General features: G+C 36.8%; 2 protein-coding genes across 2 annotated transcripts; one reads left to right on the top strand and one right to left on the bottom strand.

Moving 5' to 3' along the window:
• Positions 1 to 3,315: 3,315 nt before the first annotated feature.
• Positions 3,316 to 6,028, bottom strand: LOC108364368 (coiled-coil domain-containing protein 96-like). The gene is made up of 4 exons (XM_017618038.1): positions 4,838 to 6,028; positions 4,669 to 4,773; positions 3,765 to 3,861; positions 3,316 to 3,689 (listed from the first exon to the last, which is right to left on the bottom strand). Exons 1-4 carry the CDS (start codon positions 6,026 to 6,028, stop codon positions 3,316 to 3,318), a joined length of 1,767 nt encoding a protein of 588 aa, XP_017473527.1.
• An 8,357-nt stretch (positions 6,029 to 14,385) lies between these two features.
• On the top strand, positions 14,386 to 16,827 carry LOC108364369 (coiled-coil domain-containing protein 96-like). The gene is made up of 4 exons (XM_017618039.1): positions 14,386 to 15,663; positions 15,723 to 15,827; positions 16,234 to 16,330; positions 16,421 to 16,827. The coding sequence occupies exons 1-4, from the start codon at positions 14,386 to 14,388 to the stop codon at positions 16,825 to 16,827; spliced, it is 1,887 nt and encodes a 628-aa protein (XP_017473528.1).
• The last annotated feature ends 1,183 nt before the right edge of the window (positions 16,828 to 18,010 follow it).

The raw sequence follows: 18,010 nt of genomic DNA on the forward strand, positions 1-18,010 counted from the left end.
GATAACCTTCTGTAAAAAGAAAACTGAAATTTTGTAAAAACTTGTTCGTTAAGTTCTACAGGGCCTATTTCCGTCACCACTTTTGAAAGAACCGGAACTGGTCAAAATTTCCGGTTCTTCTTGAAACCGGACTCGACAGAACCGGTTCTTTAAACACTCGAAACCGCACATCACTTGGTGCAACATCTCTATGACCTGTTCGATGGCCAAAGTTCTGCAGGAATGTAAGTTGATCGTCTGGGATGAGGGCACGATGTCATATAAAAAACCTCTGGAAGCATTAGGCAGAATCTCGCGAGATCTACGAAACAACCAAAACAGCTTTGGTGGTGCGATGATACTGTTGGTCTCTTATTCTATTGCGTGCAATATAATGTCAATTTACCAAATCAAAGACGGAACTTATGCGAAAAGTGTTCCAGATCATTGTGGAAATTTACAAAAATATGATTGATTAAGCGAGCGTGCTATATTGGCTGCGAAAAAAACCTCGATGTCAATGTATTGAATTTTGAGATTCAAATCGAATTTGCTGGTGAAGTAAGCTCGTATAAATTCAAGTTAAAAAAAAAAAAATTGCACTGAGTTTGTCGTTTAACAAGGTTCGTTATATCGAGATTTCCCTGTATTTGAATAAATGTTTTGTACATTTGTAAAGGGCAACCACAAAAACAATGTGAATCGGTTGTTTTTGAATTCATAAAGCCAAAAGCTGCGGGTTGTTGCCTACATTTAGGCGAAAGTTAATCAGTGTAGCGATGTGTTTTAGAATCACACGGCTAATTCATACATACATAATTTCGTTCATATGTATTTACAGTCCTCACGTTTGCACTCACTTGCCAAAATATACTCTATATGCGAATATTGATAAACTTTGTAATACTTATGTATCCCTAGACGGCACTTATTCGTCGAATCGAGGACGTGAATTTTTATTTTATTATTTTTTATGTTAGGTCTCATAATTTTAAGAATTTTTTATTTGTTGCTAAGCTGTTGAAGTGTGTAAACGCCCAGCCGTATTTGCTTATATCCAGCCAACCAGCGGAGTCCGCAAGGTGCACAAATAGGACTCCCTTTGCGGTGCGAATACATTTAGGGGAGTTCGCAAGAAGTCTTTTGCTGAGTGAGCTCCTTTGGCGGGGGGTATAAGTAAATGGATAATACGTACATACATATACATATCGTCATTTAAAGTACAAAACCGCGCATCGTCATTCTGCAAAACCGCGTAACTGGCATTGGCTGCCAAAAATTGGATTTGCTCACACAAGCTCTTGGCTCAATCCTTATCCATTCGTCCTGAAATATACCAGCCAGAAATGCGATTTCTTTATAAGAAAGAGAACCATTTTAAAATATGAGTGTTTTTACGCTCTAAAAAATAATTTCTACAACTTCACATACGCGGTTTTGCATTTTTTTGATACGCGGTTTTGTACTTTAAATAAAAATGTTTCTGGCCCGTTTGCCGGACGCTGTGACAAGCGTGAAATGACAACTTTCACTATTTGTTGCTGGGAATCCCAGGAATGGAAAGTAGTAGAGTAGCATTAAATAATATTCCTGCGGTAGTATAATCGTAGAAAAATACATAAAAACTAAAAATGAAAATATTTTTTAAATAACTAAAACCTTATTGGATTTTCGTATCATTTTGTAAGTGTGAAAATTTATTAGTTTCGCAATCACGTGAGCACAAATATATCATTAATAAATTTTCCGCTTTAATAACACCCATACTTATATGAGCCGTTTATTTCGAAAGAGGCATAAGTCATTTCGTACGTCTTGTGCTTAAATTACCGGCTACTTGTAACCAAATGCCTCTGCAAGTCGCTCTATCATCCTAAACTAATGACAAAACTACTTATCTTTGGTTGGCGAAGTTCAACGAATAACCGACACGTTCAGATACAAGTAAACGGTTATTTAAGCACAACAGTTGTGAAGTGACTTATGCCACTTTCAAAATAAACGGCTCATATACGTCGCATACACATTTTATGTATGTAAATATTTGCATGCATACAAACTCGGTCCATTTTCATTCAGAAGCTTATTTCATACTTATCGCGCGGCATTTATAGTGTCAACAATAATGAAAACATAAATAAGAGGGAAAATTGCAGTGAACAAACAGCTAAATAAAATAATGGAGAAATGGCATGAGCTAGGATATAGCAATAATTGAAGTGGCTTGCTCATTCTAGTAATTTTCGACAAAACTAAGTCTACGAACATATTGATCGTAAGTGCTCCCGTACGTGCCCACATGAATAAATATATTATACTACATACATATGCGATCATACCTATGTATGTATGTATAAGTAGGATTGCATAAATGGGCACACATTTCACGGCCTAATATGTAATTTTATTTGTAGGCCCAAATATGTAGTTACTTTTGACCCAATTTTGTTCTAAAAATGTTTAGCAATTTTGTGAGTTTGTGACCAATTTTTACGCACGAAAAGATGGAATTTTTAAAGATTTGTGTGAATTATGTTTGTACATATTTTAGAAAATCGAGTTAGTTAATCGACTTTGAAGTATAAAATTTCCTAGCTTGGGTTTAAAAGTTCCTACTGGGTTCGACTTAAAGATAGTTTTCAATTAAATTTAATAAATTTTTGTTTTCTGGCAAGAAATCATCACTAGAGTGGAAGATCGACCTATCCCGGCAGTCAGTTCGAAAACGCCCTATCTCAGAAAACTTTTTAAGAACGTCCTACTTCTGAATTCGATTGAAGAGCGCCATATTTCAGAATTTTATTGAGTAACACCCTATCTCAGAATTCGGTTCAAAAACGCCCTATGTCAGCTGAAAATACATTGAAAATTTGCTGAGTTAGGGCGTTTGATGGGGCGTTTTTGAATCGGCGTCTGGATAGGGCATTTCAAACTGGCTGTCGAGATTGGTCGATCTTCCACTGAGGTATCGATATAGGAAATATTTTTCCACTCTCTCTCTCTCTACTTATGCACATTCGAACCATGATTCAGTATTAAACGGCTTGCTCTGAAGACAGTTTTCTCGCTCCCTCTTGACAAAATCGGCCCCCTTAGCAAGGCACTGTGTGTGGGTTCGTGTGTGTGTGCAAAGCTTTTGTAAGGGGCTTAAGGGAATGTCAAAACTCGAATGTCACTATTGAGCAAACCTATAATTATTGAATCATGCATTCGAACGTACAATTGCAAAAAAAAAAAAAATAAACGCATGCTTTGGCAGAGATTTATTTCTGACACAAAATCGACGCAATTTTTTTCCACGGTTGCAAGTTAATACACATAAGCACTTGCAGATAACTACAGGCATTTACTCTCGAGTTTTGCAATTTTACGCTGTATTTCGTCCTGTTTACAACGCAATTTCTCCACATTCTCGCCGACAACTTTCAGTTGCGCCACAGTGGCATCATAGTCCAGCATTAGTGCCGGTTTATCGAGCAAGCCGCATTGGTAGCTAAGTTCTTTGATTTCCTTTCTTATTTTGGTACGTTGCTTTTTGGAATTGAAAATAGCTTCACGAGCCGCTTGCTTCTCTTTCTGCAGACTAGCCAACATTGTATTTTGAAGCTTAATTTTAGAACGCAACGTGGCCTGCTTCTCCTTTAAATGTCCCATAATGTGTATGTCCGTATTGCAACGCATTCGTGACTTATTCAAATCGGCATTGCGTTCTGGAAGAAGGCATGCAGAAGTGAAAGAACTTACATTTTACGCATTTATGCACCAACAATTGAAATTTTTCTCACCTTCAATTTTTTTACCCAATGCCTGTACTTCGTTTTGCAGGCTCTCATAGTCACGCATTTGTAAGTTATTGCCGAGGTCTTCCAATTGCTTGATTTGCTGTAAAAATATTTTTATTGCAAAATAATGAATAACAAATCACCTTGAAATATATTTTAATTTAATTTAAATAGCAAAAATGCAATATTTCTATTGAAATTATTACAACAATCATATTAGATGATTTTAGCCAGAAATATTTTTTTACAAAGAATACACTGACGTCACGGGTCCTCCAAGGAGGGAATCTCTTAAATTTACTACCCCAGTGCGTTTTCCTCCCTGCTTACCACTGAAAAATCCACTCGCAGACTGGGATAAAACGATCCTACGTAGAGGATTGGAGAGTCGCTGAGGATGGGTTAGCTATATGTATCTTCCCTCGAGTATTTCCAAATACCTAGCGCAGATGGCAACATATCTCTAAAAGGGACCTTTCCATCTGCTGCTCTTTTTAAGATTACTATTCAGAGAATATCAATCGCTAAATCTATGAATATCTATGCTTGCATATACATAGGTTCATGGTCTTGATACAAGGAAGATTTAAAAGTGCATGGAGCACAAAGGGGTGACCATAGGTAGCTTTCCGGACATAGGGAGGGCGTTCGAGAAAACGCACAGACAGTTTCGCGCGACACAAAAGGGTAACCTTACCACATTCCGTTGGGTAGCAGACGTCCTTAAATCAAGGATCGCCACATCTACTCTAGAACAGGAAAGAGTCAGATGCGCACATAAAAAGGATGCCCCACGTCGCAATCTTAATACCTACCAATCTGACCTAATATTGGTTATATAAAGAGTACATTTCTATCTACGTAAGTGCAATCGCACCTACATCGTGAGCAACATCGCTTCACTTACCTCGGTCATCGCGGCACTGGAGTGCTGCTTCTGTATCAAAATATACCGCACTGCAGAGATTTCGTCGCGCAACTTGCCCATTGTTCGCAATTGCGAATCAACCGCCTATGAAAAGTAGTGAACAGTAAAATCGTATTTAGCTAGTTTTCACTCTTCTAAGTCGACTCACCAGCGATAAACGATCCCCTTTATGGGCGAAAGTCTTCCTAACCACTTCCTCAAGTTCTTGCCAAATTTCTTGATTTTTTATTTGCCACTCAGATTCTGCTTGCTGTAGATCAGCCAGTTTTCGTTCCGAAATTCTCTTAACCTCTTGTTCTCTGGCAAGCATAAGATCGAGTTTGGTTGTGGCTTCTTTGAATCTTTCCATTTCGTAATTTATTGTGTCTGGCGGATCCTCAGTAAAAACACGATATTGGCCCTTGCGGTAGAAATACTCAACAACGCGGCGATTAAGATAGGTGCGCGATTTCTGCTCTGCTTCAAGCTCTGCTAATTTTTGCACAATCTCGGCAATTAATGCAGCTTTATCAAGATTCTGACGCAATAAAACTTTTGGATCGACATATTCAACTTTGTCTACCGCATGCTTTATGAGCTCCTTTAGAAACACAAGCGTATCTGTCGCTATGTTGTTTAGTTCCTTCTTACGTTCATAAGCTACCCAATCGAATTCGACCACATCGACCACAACGCGATCTTTTTCCATTTCCAAAAATGTTTCAAATACTTCTGTGTCATCCAAAGGCTTCGGCGCTTCGATTTCTTGATCGGCTTTTAGTAATTCAAGCAACTCTTCGTCTTCCGAAAAATCAATGTCTTCCGATTTAGAAGATTCTTCTTCTTCTTCTGTCACTTCCTCTTTTTCCTGCTCTTCCTCTTCGGAAGTAGAAGACAAAAGTTCGCCGGTTAAAGGATCGACAAACCTGCCAATATCTCTGCCATCGTCCACTTCGTTGGCTACCATTGTGTCTGCGGACTTTGCTGACGCCTTTTTATGTATTTTTTCCTCCAGTGAGCCAATGTTGGGTATGGAGCCTAGTTGTTCGAAGAAATCGAGAGATTCTTCAAGTTCACCTTGTTCCAAGTAAGTGGGTCTCATCGTAAGTGATGCTTCAGAATCGCTGGAAAGTAATTCTTCGTCAAGTACTTCGATAACGGTTCTGATTTGTGTTGCTTCGGCTTCATCTGCATTTAGCGAAGCTTCCGCCTCTATTCCAGATTCCACATTTATGACCTCTGCTGGTTTGGTGGTTTTAAGTGATGTTTTTATTATAGGTATACCGGCTCTAGAATCGATATTCTTCTTCTCGTTTTCACCATCTATATTGATTCTAACTCTATAGGTTTCCTCCTCCATTGCGAAAAATAAAGCTTACAAAATATGTGCGGGAAATGTATGTATGTATGAAATATCTTCGGTTTTTGTTGGTGAAAATAATGTCAGTGTTGATCGAAGTGAAGTGAAATTCGTGTAAATAATTTGATTCATGCATTAATGAATTGTTCCCAAACAAGTGGAAAGAATTTTTAAAAAGTTCGTTTTAGTACTACTACTAATTTTGGGACGGAGGTTTATTAGAGGCCTCATTGCTAGAATGTTGAATTACTCAGTCTTCGTAGGATTTAGACAACAAATCCAGATATGAATATTTTGTTGTTAGCTCAAATAGATCGCGGTTAGATTAGAGAACACGGATAACTGAACTGTCTCCCTTAGAGTATTTCTCTCATTTTCAAGTACAGAAGCTCTCGTCATTTTTACATCTCCTGCGGTGGCCACATCAGTGCGGCTGTGTTACGCGTACTTTAGTTCCCCCACCTTATACGTGCTTTTTTAAGGAAAGATTGCTTAATACTAAGCTTGCAGAAATCGCACGGCATGCCTAACATCTTCCGGGCCGGATATTGGTGCTACTATGTCCTAGTAGCCAAACCAGATATAAAGCGAACTTATCTGGCGTCTGGGATTTTTGGCAGTTCGCTACCGTATCCGAATTTTTCGTAAATGAATCAAATACCTTTATAGCCATTTGACTACGCCACCAAATTAAATAAATTTCTTCATTAAAAATTAGGTGGCAACCTTATTTAGAGATACACCAAGATGAAGAATACACATTTTGAGTGTATATGTACTATGTACACAGATATACATATTTATAAAAAATGCTCATTGAAATTAATAAGATACAAATTTTTATTACAAAAAACGTGACAACCCTCTTCGAAAATATTTATTTTCGATACAAGTTTTGGAAAATACCCTTTATTAGGGCTGCATTTCTTTATACATTCCGGATAATCTCATTTCACAGCCGGAATAAACAGAATGTGTTTGAAATATACGTTAACATATCATCAGGAACGTTCTAAAGAATAAGTAAACAAAAAAGTTTATTCCAAACGTTCAGAATGAATAAAGAAATTCAGCCTAGATGTTCGTACTAAATTGTTATAGTTAAATTTTTTAGAATCGAAAACAAGTGGCAACCTTAAACTAATATCCTATTGACATAACGCTTACTATATAAGCAAGGAATAAATTGGAAGCCCATATTGTACCTTAATTTACAGGGCGAAAACTCAATAAAATATTTTTGAACTGGGGATTTTTAAAGTAACAAATGTTTTGACGTTTTATTTAATTTGTAACTAATTTCCGAATAGGGGGCAACCTTATAGAAGAGCGTTAAAATGCAAAACATTTTTCGAATACAAAATTTTATCAAAATCATTTAAGACGCTTCCGAGGAGCCCATAGATATATAATTATATACATAAATATGTGCATGTATACAAGAATTGCTCTTATAAAATAATAAGATTGAATAGACAAAGTGCAAGAGCTAGAAAAAATTATTTTTTACAAAAATTTCAGGCACTTTGGTTTTTTAGGATATTTCCGACGGCTTTTTGCATGCTGGTTGAAGTACTTTTTGTAATAAAATGATTTAAAATTGTAGTAAATATTCAGGCGCTGATGAAAATGCGAATGACTGCTGCGCAAACTTGCACATCAACATTACATACATATTTGAGTTACTGAGATACATTCGGAGATCTGCTTAAGTGAGAGCAAAACTTCTTCCACCTTCGTTTCGATTACTCAACACGGGAAATTCGACTAGAAAACCCAAGGAACGCATATACTCGTACATAAGTAAATACCCATGTATGTATAGGTATACGTACATGTACATTTGTAGTTTGACACGTGTGCCAATCCGTTCGCCATGTTGTATGCGTTACATTTTTATGAAAGACAATAAAATTGTTGTGCAAGCAACGAAAATGTACAATGATGTGGAGACAGATAGCGTAAACGTGCTTACTAACGTGCAACTAACTACTATGAAGTACATACATATTTTTGTATATATATGTAGGTGTTCTGTACATATATGAATGCATGCATTGTCAAGTGAAGTGACAGAAATGCTTGCACAGGGTGGTACAAATAATAATATTTCTTTAATATGAATCGAAATGTGTCTGTAGATGATCAAAAATGCCATAAGGACATAATTTCCGGCTATAATAGTTTTCACTGTACATAAAATGCACTTAAAAAAAAACGGTTTCGGGTGGAAAACGAATCGAAACGATTCGACACTCGTTAATGCTTCAACCTGGATTTACCAAATTTGCTTTCACAGAATAGAAAAGTTCAGTTCAGTTCGTTACTTTTTTGCTTCTTGCATCAAAATATATATTTTTTTTTAAAAGTGGACTTGGAAACTTTTTATTCTAAGCTAGCGGTATATAGTTTTAATCATTAAAATAAAATAGTTTTTCAATGTACCAAATTTCGCTGCTTTTAGACTGGTAAGGATCTACTTACTATCAGACTGGTTGGCTTTTGGCGATAAAGAACTAGTATTGACCAGAAATTTGGTTCAACAGTTCGGGTTTTCCCTGCAGAGTACATTCATACATACATATATATATGTATGAACAGTCACGAATTTGTCTGCTAACACATATAGCAGGTACCTATGAATGTATACAATTTCCATTTTCACGAGTTTATTGCTAAATTTACGACTTGTGTGTGCGACGCATACATACACTTAAATATGCACAAAAATGTGCGGATGTGCTTGATTTCTTTGGAACATTAACGTATGGAGTGTTAATTTATTTGCAGTTTCTTACATAGTCGATACTACTTTTTTCTTCTTGGCTGTAATGCATTTGCTGTTTACGTCAAAATATTTTTAACATACAACGTACGCTAGAGCATAAACGTAGTACATATGTATAATGGTAAATATATACATGCAAACATATACTATACATAAACTAAGAATAAGATGACGCCATCCTAAAAAAATTGTAAAATTGTATTTCAATCGTTTATATTTTCACGTCGAACTCCCATCTAGAAACAAAAACAACAAACAAGTAATTCATCAATCTTAAAATGACATTTAAAAAAGCATTTATTATTGGCTATGCTTAAAAAGGTGGGCACTTAGTGGCATTTAATTCAAGAGCACAGCTGTCCACTTCCGATTTTTTTATAAATCGTAAATCCTCTGAACTTTTATTGCTTCTCAGGTAATTTTTTTATGGCCATATTATATTCAAAATTTTTAGTCTCAGTGTGCTTAGATTAAATGGAAAGGGGTTAAAATTCATATCGGAGCTAAAAGTGTAGTCTGGGTTTCTCTAAGAATAGTTTGTCGTTTTCATCTATGTATTTTTTAGATATTTTGGATTAAATGTCATTTGGGAGGTCGCCAGAGGGTTAAATGCTCTAGAAAAATATCCCATTAGCGGTATTTTCAGACAAAATCTTTATACAAAGAACGGGAAAGTCCACAGAAAATTGAAAACATCCCATCCCGTTTCACTACTCTAGAAGTACTGAGGAAAAAATTGCAAACTTTATATGTCTATTAAAAAAAAAATTGACCAGAGAATGCAAAACGATTTGGCGGTTTAACTAATGGTCACATTTTTTGAGTGCTAGTTCGTGGTTGTAATTTATTGAAATTGTAAGATATCTATGTTCAGTTTTATTACCTAAACCTCTAAACACTATTGGCTGCATTGTATTCCTGAGCCATAAATTATCGCTCGTTTATTTCGAGCAAGCAAATATTATCCAGTGAAACAACTTAAGCAAGCGGCAATTTCTTTAGCCCAAACCCTACGCTGATAAAGTCTTCGCTAATTTCACTTAAATTTTTGGCTTCTGCCGCAGCGCGTATGTTTATCTTTCCGCGTAGATATGGAAAGTAGTCAAATTGTTTATTGTTTACAAAACGTGTAAATTAATTTATTATTAAGATTAATAGCTATACCATGAATTATAGCTAACACTTATCGTGAAATGACAACAAAAGTCAAGGCATTAATCGTTTGATTGCATTATTATTGGATAAGCAATTAATTAACTGTATTTAGGTGCAAACAAGGGCGCACACAAATGTCATAAAACACATTAATATGCAAGTACAATTTTATGTCATCTGATATGCGTATAAATAGGTGGATAGATATTTTATGAGTGGTACACATAGTTGCAGTTGCGTAAAATTTATGCGCAAATATTTTTTTTTTCCCAACGGTAATAAATGTTACTTTGCACACTTTAATGATAAGCGAAGGCTGGCAAATTTTGATTTATGCAATGATTCAGAAGGGGAAATTTGCTGATTTAGCGAATATTTTGTAAAATAAAAAATAAAGGTTAGGACTTTTTTTAAAGGCACTTTACCAAATTAATTTATAGGATATTAATAAATGTATGGCAATTACATTTGCGTGGATGGTGAATGATAAACAGAAACTTATTAAAAATACGACTTTCTGAGAAATAAATACATGTATATGTATGTATGAGAAAGAACACACTGTGAGGATTTGCTTTCGTATTTTTTTATTATCTTACTTATAAAACGCCGTTTTTTACTAGCATGTTTGCAAAATTTTAATAAGAAAACCGCACAATTTTATAGCGAAAAGCATTTCATGATGCATAATTAATCAAATCCAAGTCTTTGCCGTAACATTGGCAACGTAGTATGTATCTTCGTCCATTGCTTCTGGGTGGATATACATATGTACATAGTTATACTCGTATATATGTATAATACAGGGTGTCCGGTGGCAGAATTAGGTTTTAGAATTAAAGTATCTCCCTAACCGCTGGGTGTATGGGCGGGGAGGGCACCGCGTTAGCTTCGTCATTCGTGCGGGTTATTTAGTCACGATGTCGCAGTGGACGGGTGAGCAACGTGCGTTCGTAACCGAAGCGTATTTCAAGGCCAATGGTTCGTGTGCAACTCGTCAGTCCGTGCGCAAGAGAGCGGCTGCCCTGGGACTTCCAAAAACTATTGTGCATGAAATACTGAGGAAGGATCTTGGACTTCGCCCCTTCAAAATTCAGATTGTGCAAGAACTTAAGTCTAACGATTTCAATTTGCGTAAAAATTTCTGCGAGACCGTGTTGGAATGATTTCGCACGGTAAACACTATCTTTTGGAGTGATGAAGCCCATTTTCATTTAAATGGAAGTGTAAATAAGCAAAATTGTCGTTATTGGTCACCTAGAGGGCAGAACCCACTTTTAAAACATCAGAAGCCACTTCACAGTCCCAAAGTTACGGTTTGGTGTGCATTTTCAAGCAGTGGAATAATTGGACCATATTTTTTTGAAAATCGTGGAGGGCGAGCAATTTCTGTGGGCGGTGTCTCTTATCGGCGCATGCTGAACGATTGTTTTCTGCCAATAATGGGAGAACATCCTTCCTTCAGTACACACACATGGTTTCAGCAAGATGGCGCCACGCCGCACACGGCCAGAGAGACCATGGCCATACTGCGTGATTTCTTCCCTAACAAACTGATAAGCCGTTTCGGCGACATATCCTGGCCACCAAGGTCACCCGATCTTACTCCTATGGACTTTTTTCTGTGGGGATACCTCAAAAGTAAAGTCTATGAAACAAACCCAGCGACCATCTCAGCACTAAAAGAAAATATCGTTCGAGAGGTTAATGGTATCCCGACATCACTTCTCCAGCGAGTGGCACGGAGTACGGAGGCCAGATTTCAAGAGTGTATCCGACGTAGCGGTCAACATTTAGAGGACATACTTTTTTAAAAATAAAATCCGCACTTGTCTTCTTTGTAATAGTTATTGAAATAAAATTTTATCTTTATTAATTCTTTTTTAATTTAGCTTTTAATCCCTAATTCTGCCACCGGACACCCTGTACATATATAGGCCTCTGGGCTTCCAAATCGATGTTTCCACTTCATTGCGCCTAATGATAGACTATGTTATAATCTGATGCAGGCTATTGACTGCTTGGCTGCCGTTTTGACGATTTTAGCATAAATGAATGTGTTAACTGTGGCCTTAGATAGAATCCACGTATATATGGGTATGTGTGAATTCTGCGTTAATGCTTTAAAACATTAATCTGTACAACGTAGCGAATGTTATGCATTGGTCACTTAAGTGTCTTGTATGGCCATGTTACGTCTTAAATGACTTTGGGCTCCGTTTATATGGACGTCGTTCATGACTTTACCATAGAAATGGTAATTTGGTTGTTGATGACTTTGTCATGCAGTGATCATTGATCGCATTCAAGCGACTGTATTCTGGAATGGAATTTATAAGTGACCGCTCCAAGACATTATCTGTTTTGAGTAGATTGCGGATGTTTATGCGGAAAACGAAGCCTAAAAATATGTACCCCATTGTCTAGTATTAAGTCTTCGATAGGAGTACACCTGTATGGCATTCTCGCCAGTGTCATTGTCAGCTATAAGTCATTAAGGATTCACAGCAAGTGCGACGATATCACTAAATCCTCATTAGTGACGATGTTGCCGCTGACCATTTTCGCTACTGGGTATACTTATATGAGTATGTATCTGTGTTTGAGAAAATTGATTGAGGAGAAATGGAGTTTTTGATAATTTGGGTGGTTGGTCACACTTGCCTAGTTATCACGTTATCTGGTTATGAGGTTATATTTTTTATTCAGTTTACATTGTAAACTTTACAACAATAAAACACACTAAAGAATTATAATTTTTAACCAGATAACCTGATAACCAGGCAAGTGTGTAGAACCACATTGAAATATAAAATTTTAGTGCTTTCGCTCTACTTCCATCTTAAGCTGGGATCCCACTATTTTCATCGTGCTTGATTGGTACATTTTCATTTAAAAAACTTGTTAAACTATTTTTTTAATGGTCCCATTATTATTGCATTTTCCTTTTTTGGAAGAATTCGAAAATGATAGCCTGGAAACCTATGGAAGCTATAAACGACCAAATAATTATAATAAAAAGGAAGCGCCTTCACTAAACCACCGTTATCTTAGCCAGGAACAAACCTCAGTACGTAACAGTGTTTTCAGATGTTATGATGTCAGTACATTTTATAAGTGTAGGCCACATAGAAAGCTTGAAATTGGCTAACTCCGCATTATTGACTCATTATCGAAAAGTACAAGTAATCGACTTTTTAAAATCCGAGCGCCTCCGAAAAAAAATCGAATTATGTAATGAAGGAAAAATAAGAAATAAAAAATAAAAATAAAAATAAAAAAGTAAAACTTCAAATACAAATAAACTGTAAACATGTTAAAGAAGAATAAATTCAAAATTTTAGTAATTACTCAAAATTTCAAGGACACCAAAGTAAAATGTCCCAATCTCTTGGCAACCGGAAATCCAAAAGAAAATGCAGTCGCCAGCGGTACGAAAATAAGTCCACACAAACCGAGCGGCCGGAAAATACAACAGCAACAATAAACGGCTCGGTTATCCTAAACATAACCGATTATACGAAACTTGATGACGCCGGCTGTAGTAGTGCGGATGAGACATCTTTGAGCGATGCTTCGTCGCATTTATCGGCCCTCTCGGAAACAAAACGTCGCAAAAAGGCGCTTGTCAGTGTTACAAATTGTGCAAGCCAAACGGACAAAGATTGGCGGAACTCGATTGTACCCGATTTTGAAACGAGTTCGGATTCAGATGACACAGCACAAATAAATACTACATCGTATGCCTACTTGGAGGGAGAACCGTTGGTAACATCGTTGGCGAATCTGCAGTTGTCCGATAGCGAAGAAGATCCGCAGCAGCAGCAGCAGCATCTGATCGAAATAGCAAGCAATGAGGAAAAATTAGGAAAATTTTTGTAAAATTTTTTGCTAGGGATTATTGATTAAGGCCAGTAAATCAAGGTGGAATGGAAAACCAATTTTGTGTGTCTGCTCATTGAAAGGTACTAAAAGCAACCGCAAAAGCTATAGGTAGGGTTTTTGGTCTTCAATGTTTTGCGATTAGTCGATTTACCAGTATATTTTTTCCATTTATATTTATGGCGAATGTGGCGAAATAGATGTCGCGAGCCTACCCGTTGTGTATACTTTGTTAAGTCCTTAGTATTTTTTGGATGTCGGGGATATCAACCAGAAGAGCACTTACCCTATTATATGTCTGGACATTCCAGGTATAGGCCCTAAATCAGAGCCCCCTAAACGTTTCCCAAGCATTGCATATCATTACACAGTTCATTGAATCAAAATTTTGTAGAAATGTAATTTAGTTTTTCAAAGGCAGTCATTTGATACAGACTTGAATTTTTCAATTTTTTTTTTAAATTTTTTTATTTTCTTACATAATTTTATATCTTTTGTACTTTTTGTACCATTTTATAACGCTTTTGGCTAGATGGAACTAGAGGAAGCAATAGAAGAGGAATATGGCTTTGAAGAGGTTGGGTCATCGAGAATTTCTTGTACGGAAGAGCAATGTGCCAGCATGGCAGAGCGATTTACTGATTTCGACAATCGCGACATTATTCGCCAAAGTCAAGGTCTGCCCACGGATAAACACGACTACCAGCAAAGGAAGATACAAGTAAATGTGCCCGCTAACCACTTAGGTGAACCTGAAAATATGGAGACAACGGATGTGCGCCCGTCAACGCCCAAGCATCTTTCAAGGTACAGACGCTACAGCGAAAAAAACGACGATGACGATTTGGGGGATGAGCCATTCGATGATGAACATTGGGAACCTGATGAACCGCCTGAACATGTTGAAGAAAAACTTTACGAGTTAGGAGGTGGAATGAGACTTGGTCTACTGGAACAACTTACGGAAATGCCCGATATAGATGAAATTTCATCATCAATATCCGAAGAAACTATCGGGTTAGACAATGAAAAACCGGAACGTTTACAACAAAGTGATAACGATTTTGAGCTTGATTTTGTTGATATGAAAGAGTATGAGGAAGAAGAAAAGGAACAACTGGCGGAATTCGATATAACCGAAGACAGTGAGTTATTGGAACTCGAAAAATGGGATGCTGATCTGGAGCAAAGTGAGGAAACAAAATTAGCGCATGAAAAGGAGGAAATGTCTGATTTCGAACTGTTCGTGACAACTAAAGAACCAGAGTTCGACCAAGCGCTGTTGCAGGATACACGGCAGCAAAACGAAGCTATTGTAACTGCATTTGTCGAAGAGCTAATTCAGTTAGTCGTTGAGGCGGCGCAGTACAAAGATACTAGGGACGTACTACGCAAATCCATCGATAAGAGAAAGCTGATGGATGAGATTAGTGAAAAACTTAGAGAACTCGAAATTGAACAGAGCGCGCGGCTTTACCTCAATCGGAAAGTAGTTGACCATCTGAAGCGCAAACGACAATTTCATGCAATTATAGAAGATCCAGCCGAAAGCGTTGAGTATTGGATGGCTAAATACCGCGAGCAGTTGCAGAAATACGATGAAATGTTGGGAAAGGAGGAAGAATTGAAAAGGGTGACCACAACAAAAATGATTGAATTAAATGGGATATTGAAGGAGAGAGAGCATAGATATGAAGAGGAGGCGAAAGAATTCGAGCGCATTGTAAGAAAGGCACTTCTACCACATGAGGGTACGGTGAATACAAAGATGATGTCAAAAAAGAGCGCAAACTATAAGGATTATATAAAAGTAAGTGGGTGAGCTGCTTTTGTATGCATAAAGTAAATTCCACAAACTTTTTCTTTTAGAACATTAACGCCTTGTTGAACGAAATCTCTACTAAACGCAAAGAAATATCAAATACACGACTGATGCTTATCAAAAAGCAACACTTATTTGCTGAATTGAAAGAGGTATTGGGTGATTTGAACACAAATATCTAGGTTTTTGTACATTAGACTGTATCGAAAAAAAGAGGCATTTACAGTCGAATATTAATGTATGATGAAGACATATGTAGAAGATCTTGTCTCGAGGAAACATGTTTTTTTTTTGTACCAGAATTCATTGAGTATTCCTTCTAGTTTTTGCCCACCAGACCTTAGTTCCTATCACCCTAACGGACCACTCTAATATGAGTAAATTAAAGCACGCCAACACGTCTTTTCGAAATTACCTTGCAAAAATATGTACCTTAAACTCAGGGATGCACGGCGAACATTGTTGTTTGCTTGGAAGGTGATACAGTCTAATGTACATACAACATATATATCCGAATACAGTAATTTACATTTCGGTAATAATCGGCTTTTACTACAGAGATTGAGTGAAATTGGGAACGTGGGCCATGATCCGAATGTGACTCAATTCGAGAATTTGCAAAATGAAGTTGAGCAGTTGAGCAAGAAATTGGAAGGTAAGACCTTACAAAATAATACTATAATGAATTTTCTGTATTTTCTCTTCATGTAGGAAATTATGTGTGTTTATTTGTTTTTCATATCAGATCGCAATACTGAACTTGCAAAGGCTCGTCTTCAACGACAACTCGATGTGCACATTAGTACGCATATGAAGGAACGTATGCTCATGTTGCGCAATACGCTTGCCGTGCAGAGGCTCAGCTATTCAACTTGGCTGCAGAAAAGACAAGAAACTCGTCGTGCACTACACCAGCAGCAAATGATTCGTACGCAAATCCGTAAAGATATTAAGGAGCTTGATTTTCAAGGTGGCATTTTATTAAAACCCGCACTAATGTTGGACTATGACAACACTGTGGCCGAAGTGGGGCACAAGCAAGAGATTGTTCGGGGATTGCATTTTCAGTATAAGAAGATAAGTGAAAAAATTGCAAAATATGAGCAAATGCTTGCTTCTGGGGTTCCAAATAAATTAAAAGTGAATGATTGAAAGCGGAGGGTTTTTTTTATTAAAAAAATAGAAAACAATATAGAAGTTCTTTAGGAACCTAGGATCTTACGTGGGGTTACATTGGTATGGTTAATGTAGAGAATCATTGTATCCGGATTGGGGTATTCGATTATTCGCCTTTTTTCCAAAACCGGTTTTCGAGTTATTCGAAAAATTGCAATCGGTTGCAATTAGTCTTTATTTCTTCTCATTGAATAAAACATTGACGTTCCTTAGTTTTAATTTGCCCAGTTAATTTTTTTTTATGATTTTGTGATGATGTGAGTCGTTGCAAAAATGTGAAAAATTGGTATTCCCACCCTTATTTTCACTTTTTAAAGCTTATTCCGAAGACTGAAGATAGTGTCGCAGAGAGCCCGGATTTGTTTTCTAGAATAAGGGATTAAAATAGTACCTTTTAAGACACATATATACAATTGTCGAATCAAAAATGTTGTGTTTTTCGACCCGCCCTACTGTTCTTCCCCAAATAATCTAGGATATAATTTTGAAAATATTTATGGGCTTCCCTTGAACTGCAAAACTTCGACAAACCTAAAAGTTTTATTCAGAGGTCAAGATTTGGGTGCAATGAAAAAAAAAACGATTTGTTCGATAAAAAAATCCGGTTCATTCGATGTTCGAAAAATCGGGATTTCAAAAAAAAAAAACGCATAGATTTTCAAAAAAAAAAACGCTGGAAACCGGTTTTGAAAAACCGAGTCAATCACCCTAATCCGAATCGATGCTTGTTCAAGGAAAATTTCACAGGGCGTGGCACACCAAAAGGATGTAAGTAAGTGTGTTTACGGAATTGGAAACCAAATTTTATGGAGAAGCTCCCTGAAAATGTACGATTGAAACATGTTTTCTATGTTCTTTCTTCTGTTATTTTCTATGTTCTTTCACCAACATCTACGGCTTTAAAAAACTTGAAGATTAACTTGAAATAAGGTTTTTATGTTTCGTTATTTGCTCAAATCGAACAAAAGTGATTTTCCGCCTGTTCGCTAGGAGAAGTGAAAAGTGCACCAACCAGTTTTTTTTCCTTCTTAAGTAGAGCACTTTCTAAAGATAGCTTTTTCGTCCTTATTTCCTGATCTCTACATACATACTTAAGTCTTAAAATCGCTTACAATACATACATAAGTATGTAGGCACATTCTTACATTTGTGCAATTGT

Source organism: Rhagoletis zephyria, unplaced genomic scaffold (genome assembly GCF_001687245.7).
Source record: "Rhagoletis zephyria isolate East Lansing unplaced genomic scaffold, Rhagoletis_zephyria_1.1 Rzeph_scaffold_01543, whole genome shotgun sequence".
In the NCBI taxonomy this organism is placed as follows: Eukaryota; Metazoa; Arthropoda; class Insecta; order Diptera; family Tephritidae; genus Rhagoletis; species Rhagoletis zephyria.

Coding starts and splice junctions, on each gene's coding strand:
- LOC108364368 (XM_017618038.1), bottom strand. CDS start 6,028: ATGGAGGAGGAAACCTATAGAGTTAGAATCAATATAGATGGTGAAAAC. Junction 4,774..4,837: donor AAGGGGATCGTTTATCGCTG/GTGAGTCGACTT, acceptor TACTTTTCATAG/GCGGTTGATTCGCAATTGCG. Junction 3,690..3,764: donor ATTGGGTAAAAAAATTGAAG/GTGAGAAAAATT, acceptor GCCTTCTTCCAG/AACGCAATGCCGATTTGAAT.
- LOC108364369 (XM_017618039.1), top strand. CDS start 14,386: ATGGAACTAGAGGAAGCAATAGAAGAGGAATATGGCTTTGAAGAGGTT. Junction 15,664..15,722: donor ACTATAAGGATTATATAAAA/GTAAGTGGGTGA, acceptor TTTTTCTTTTAG/AACATTAACGCCTTGTTGAA. Junction 15,828..16,233: donor TATTTGCTGAATTGAAAGAG/GTATTGGGTGAT, acceptor CTTTTACTACAG/AGATTGAGTGAAATTGGGAA.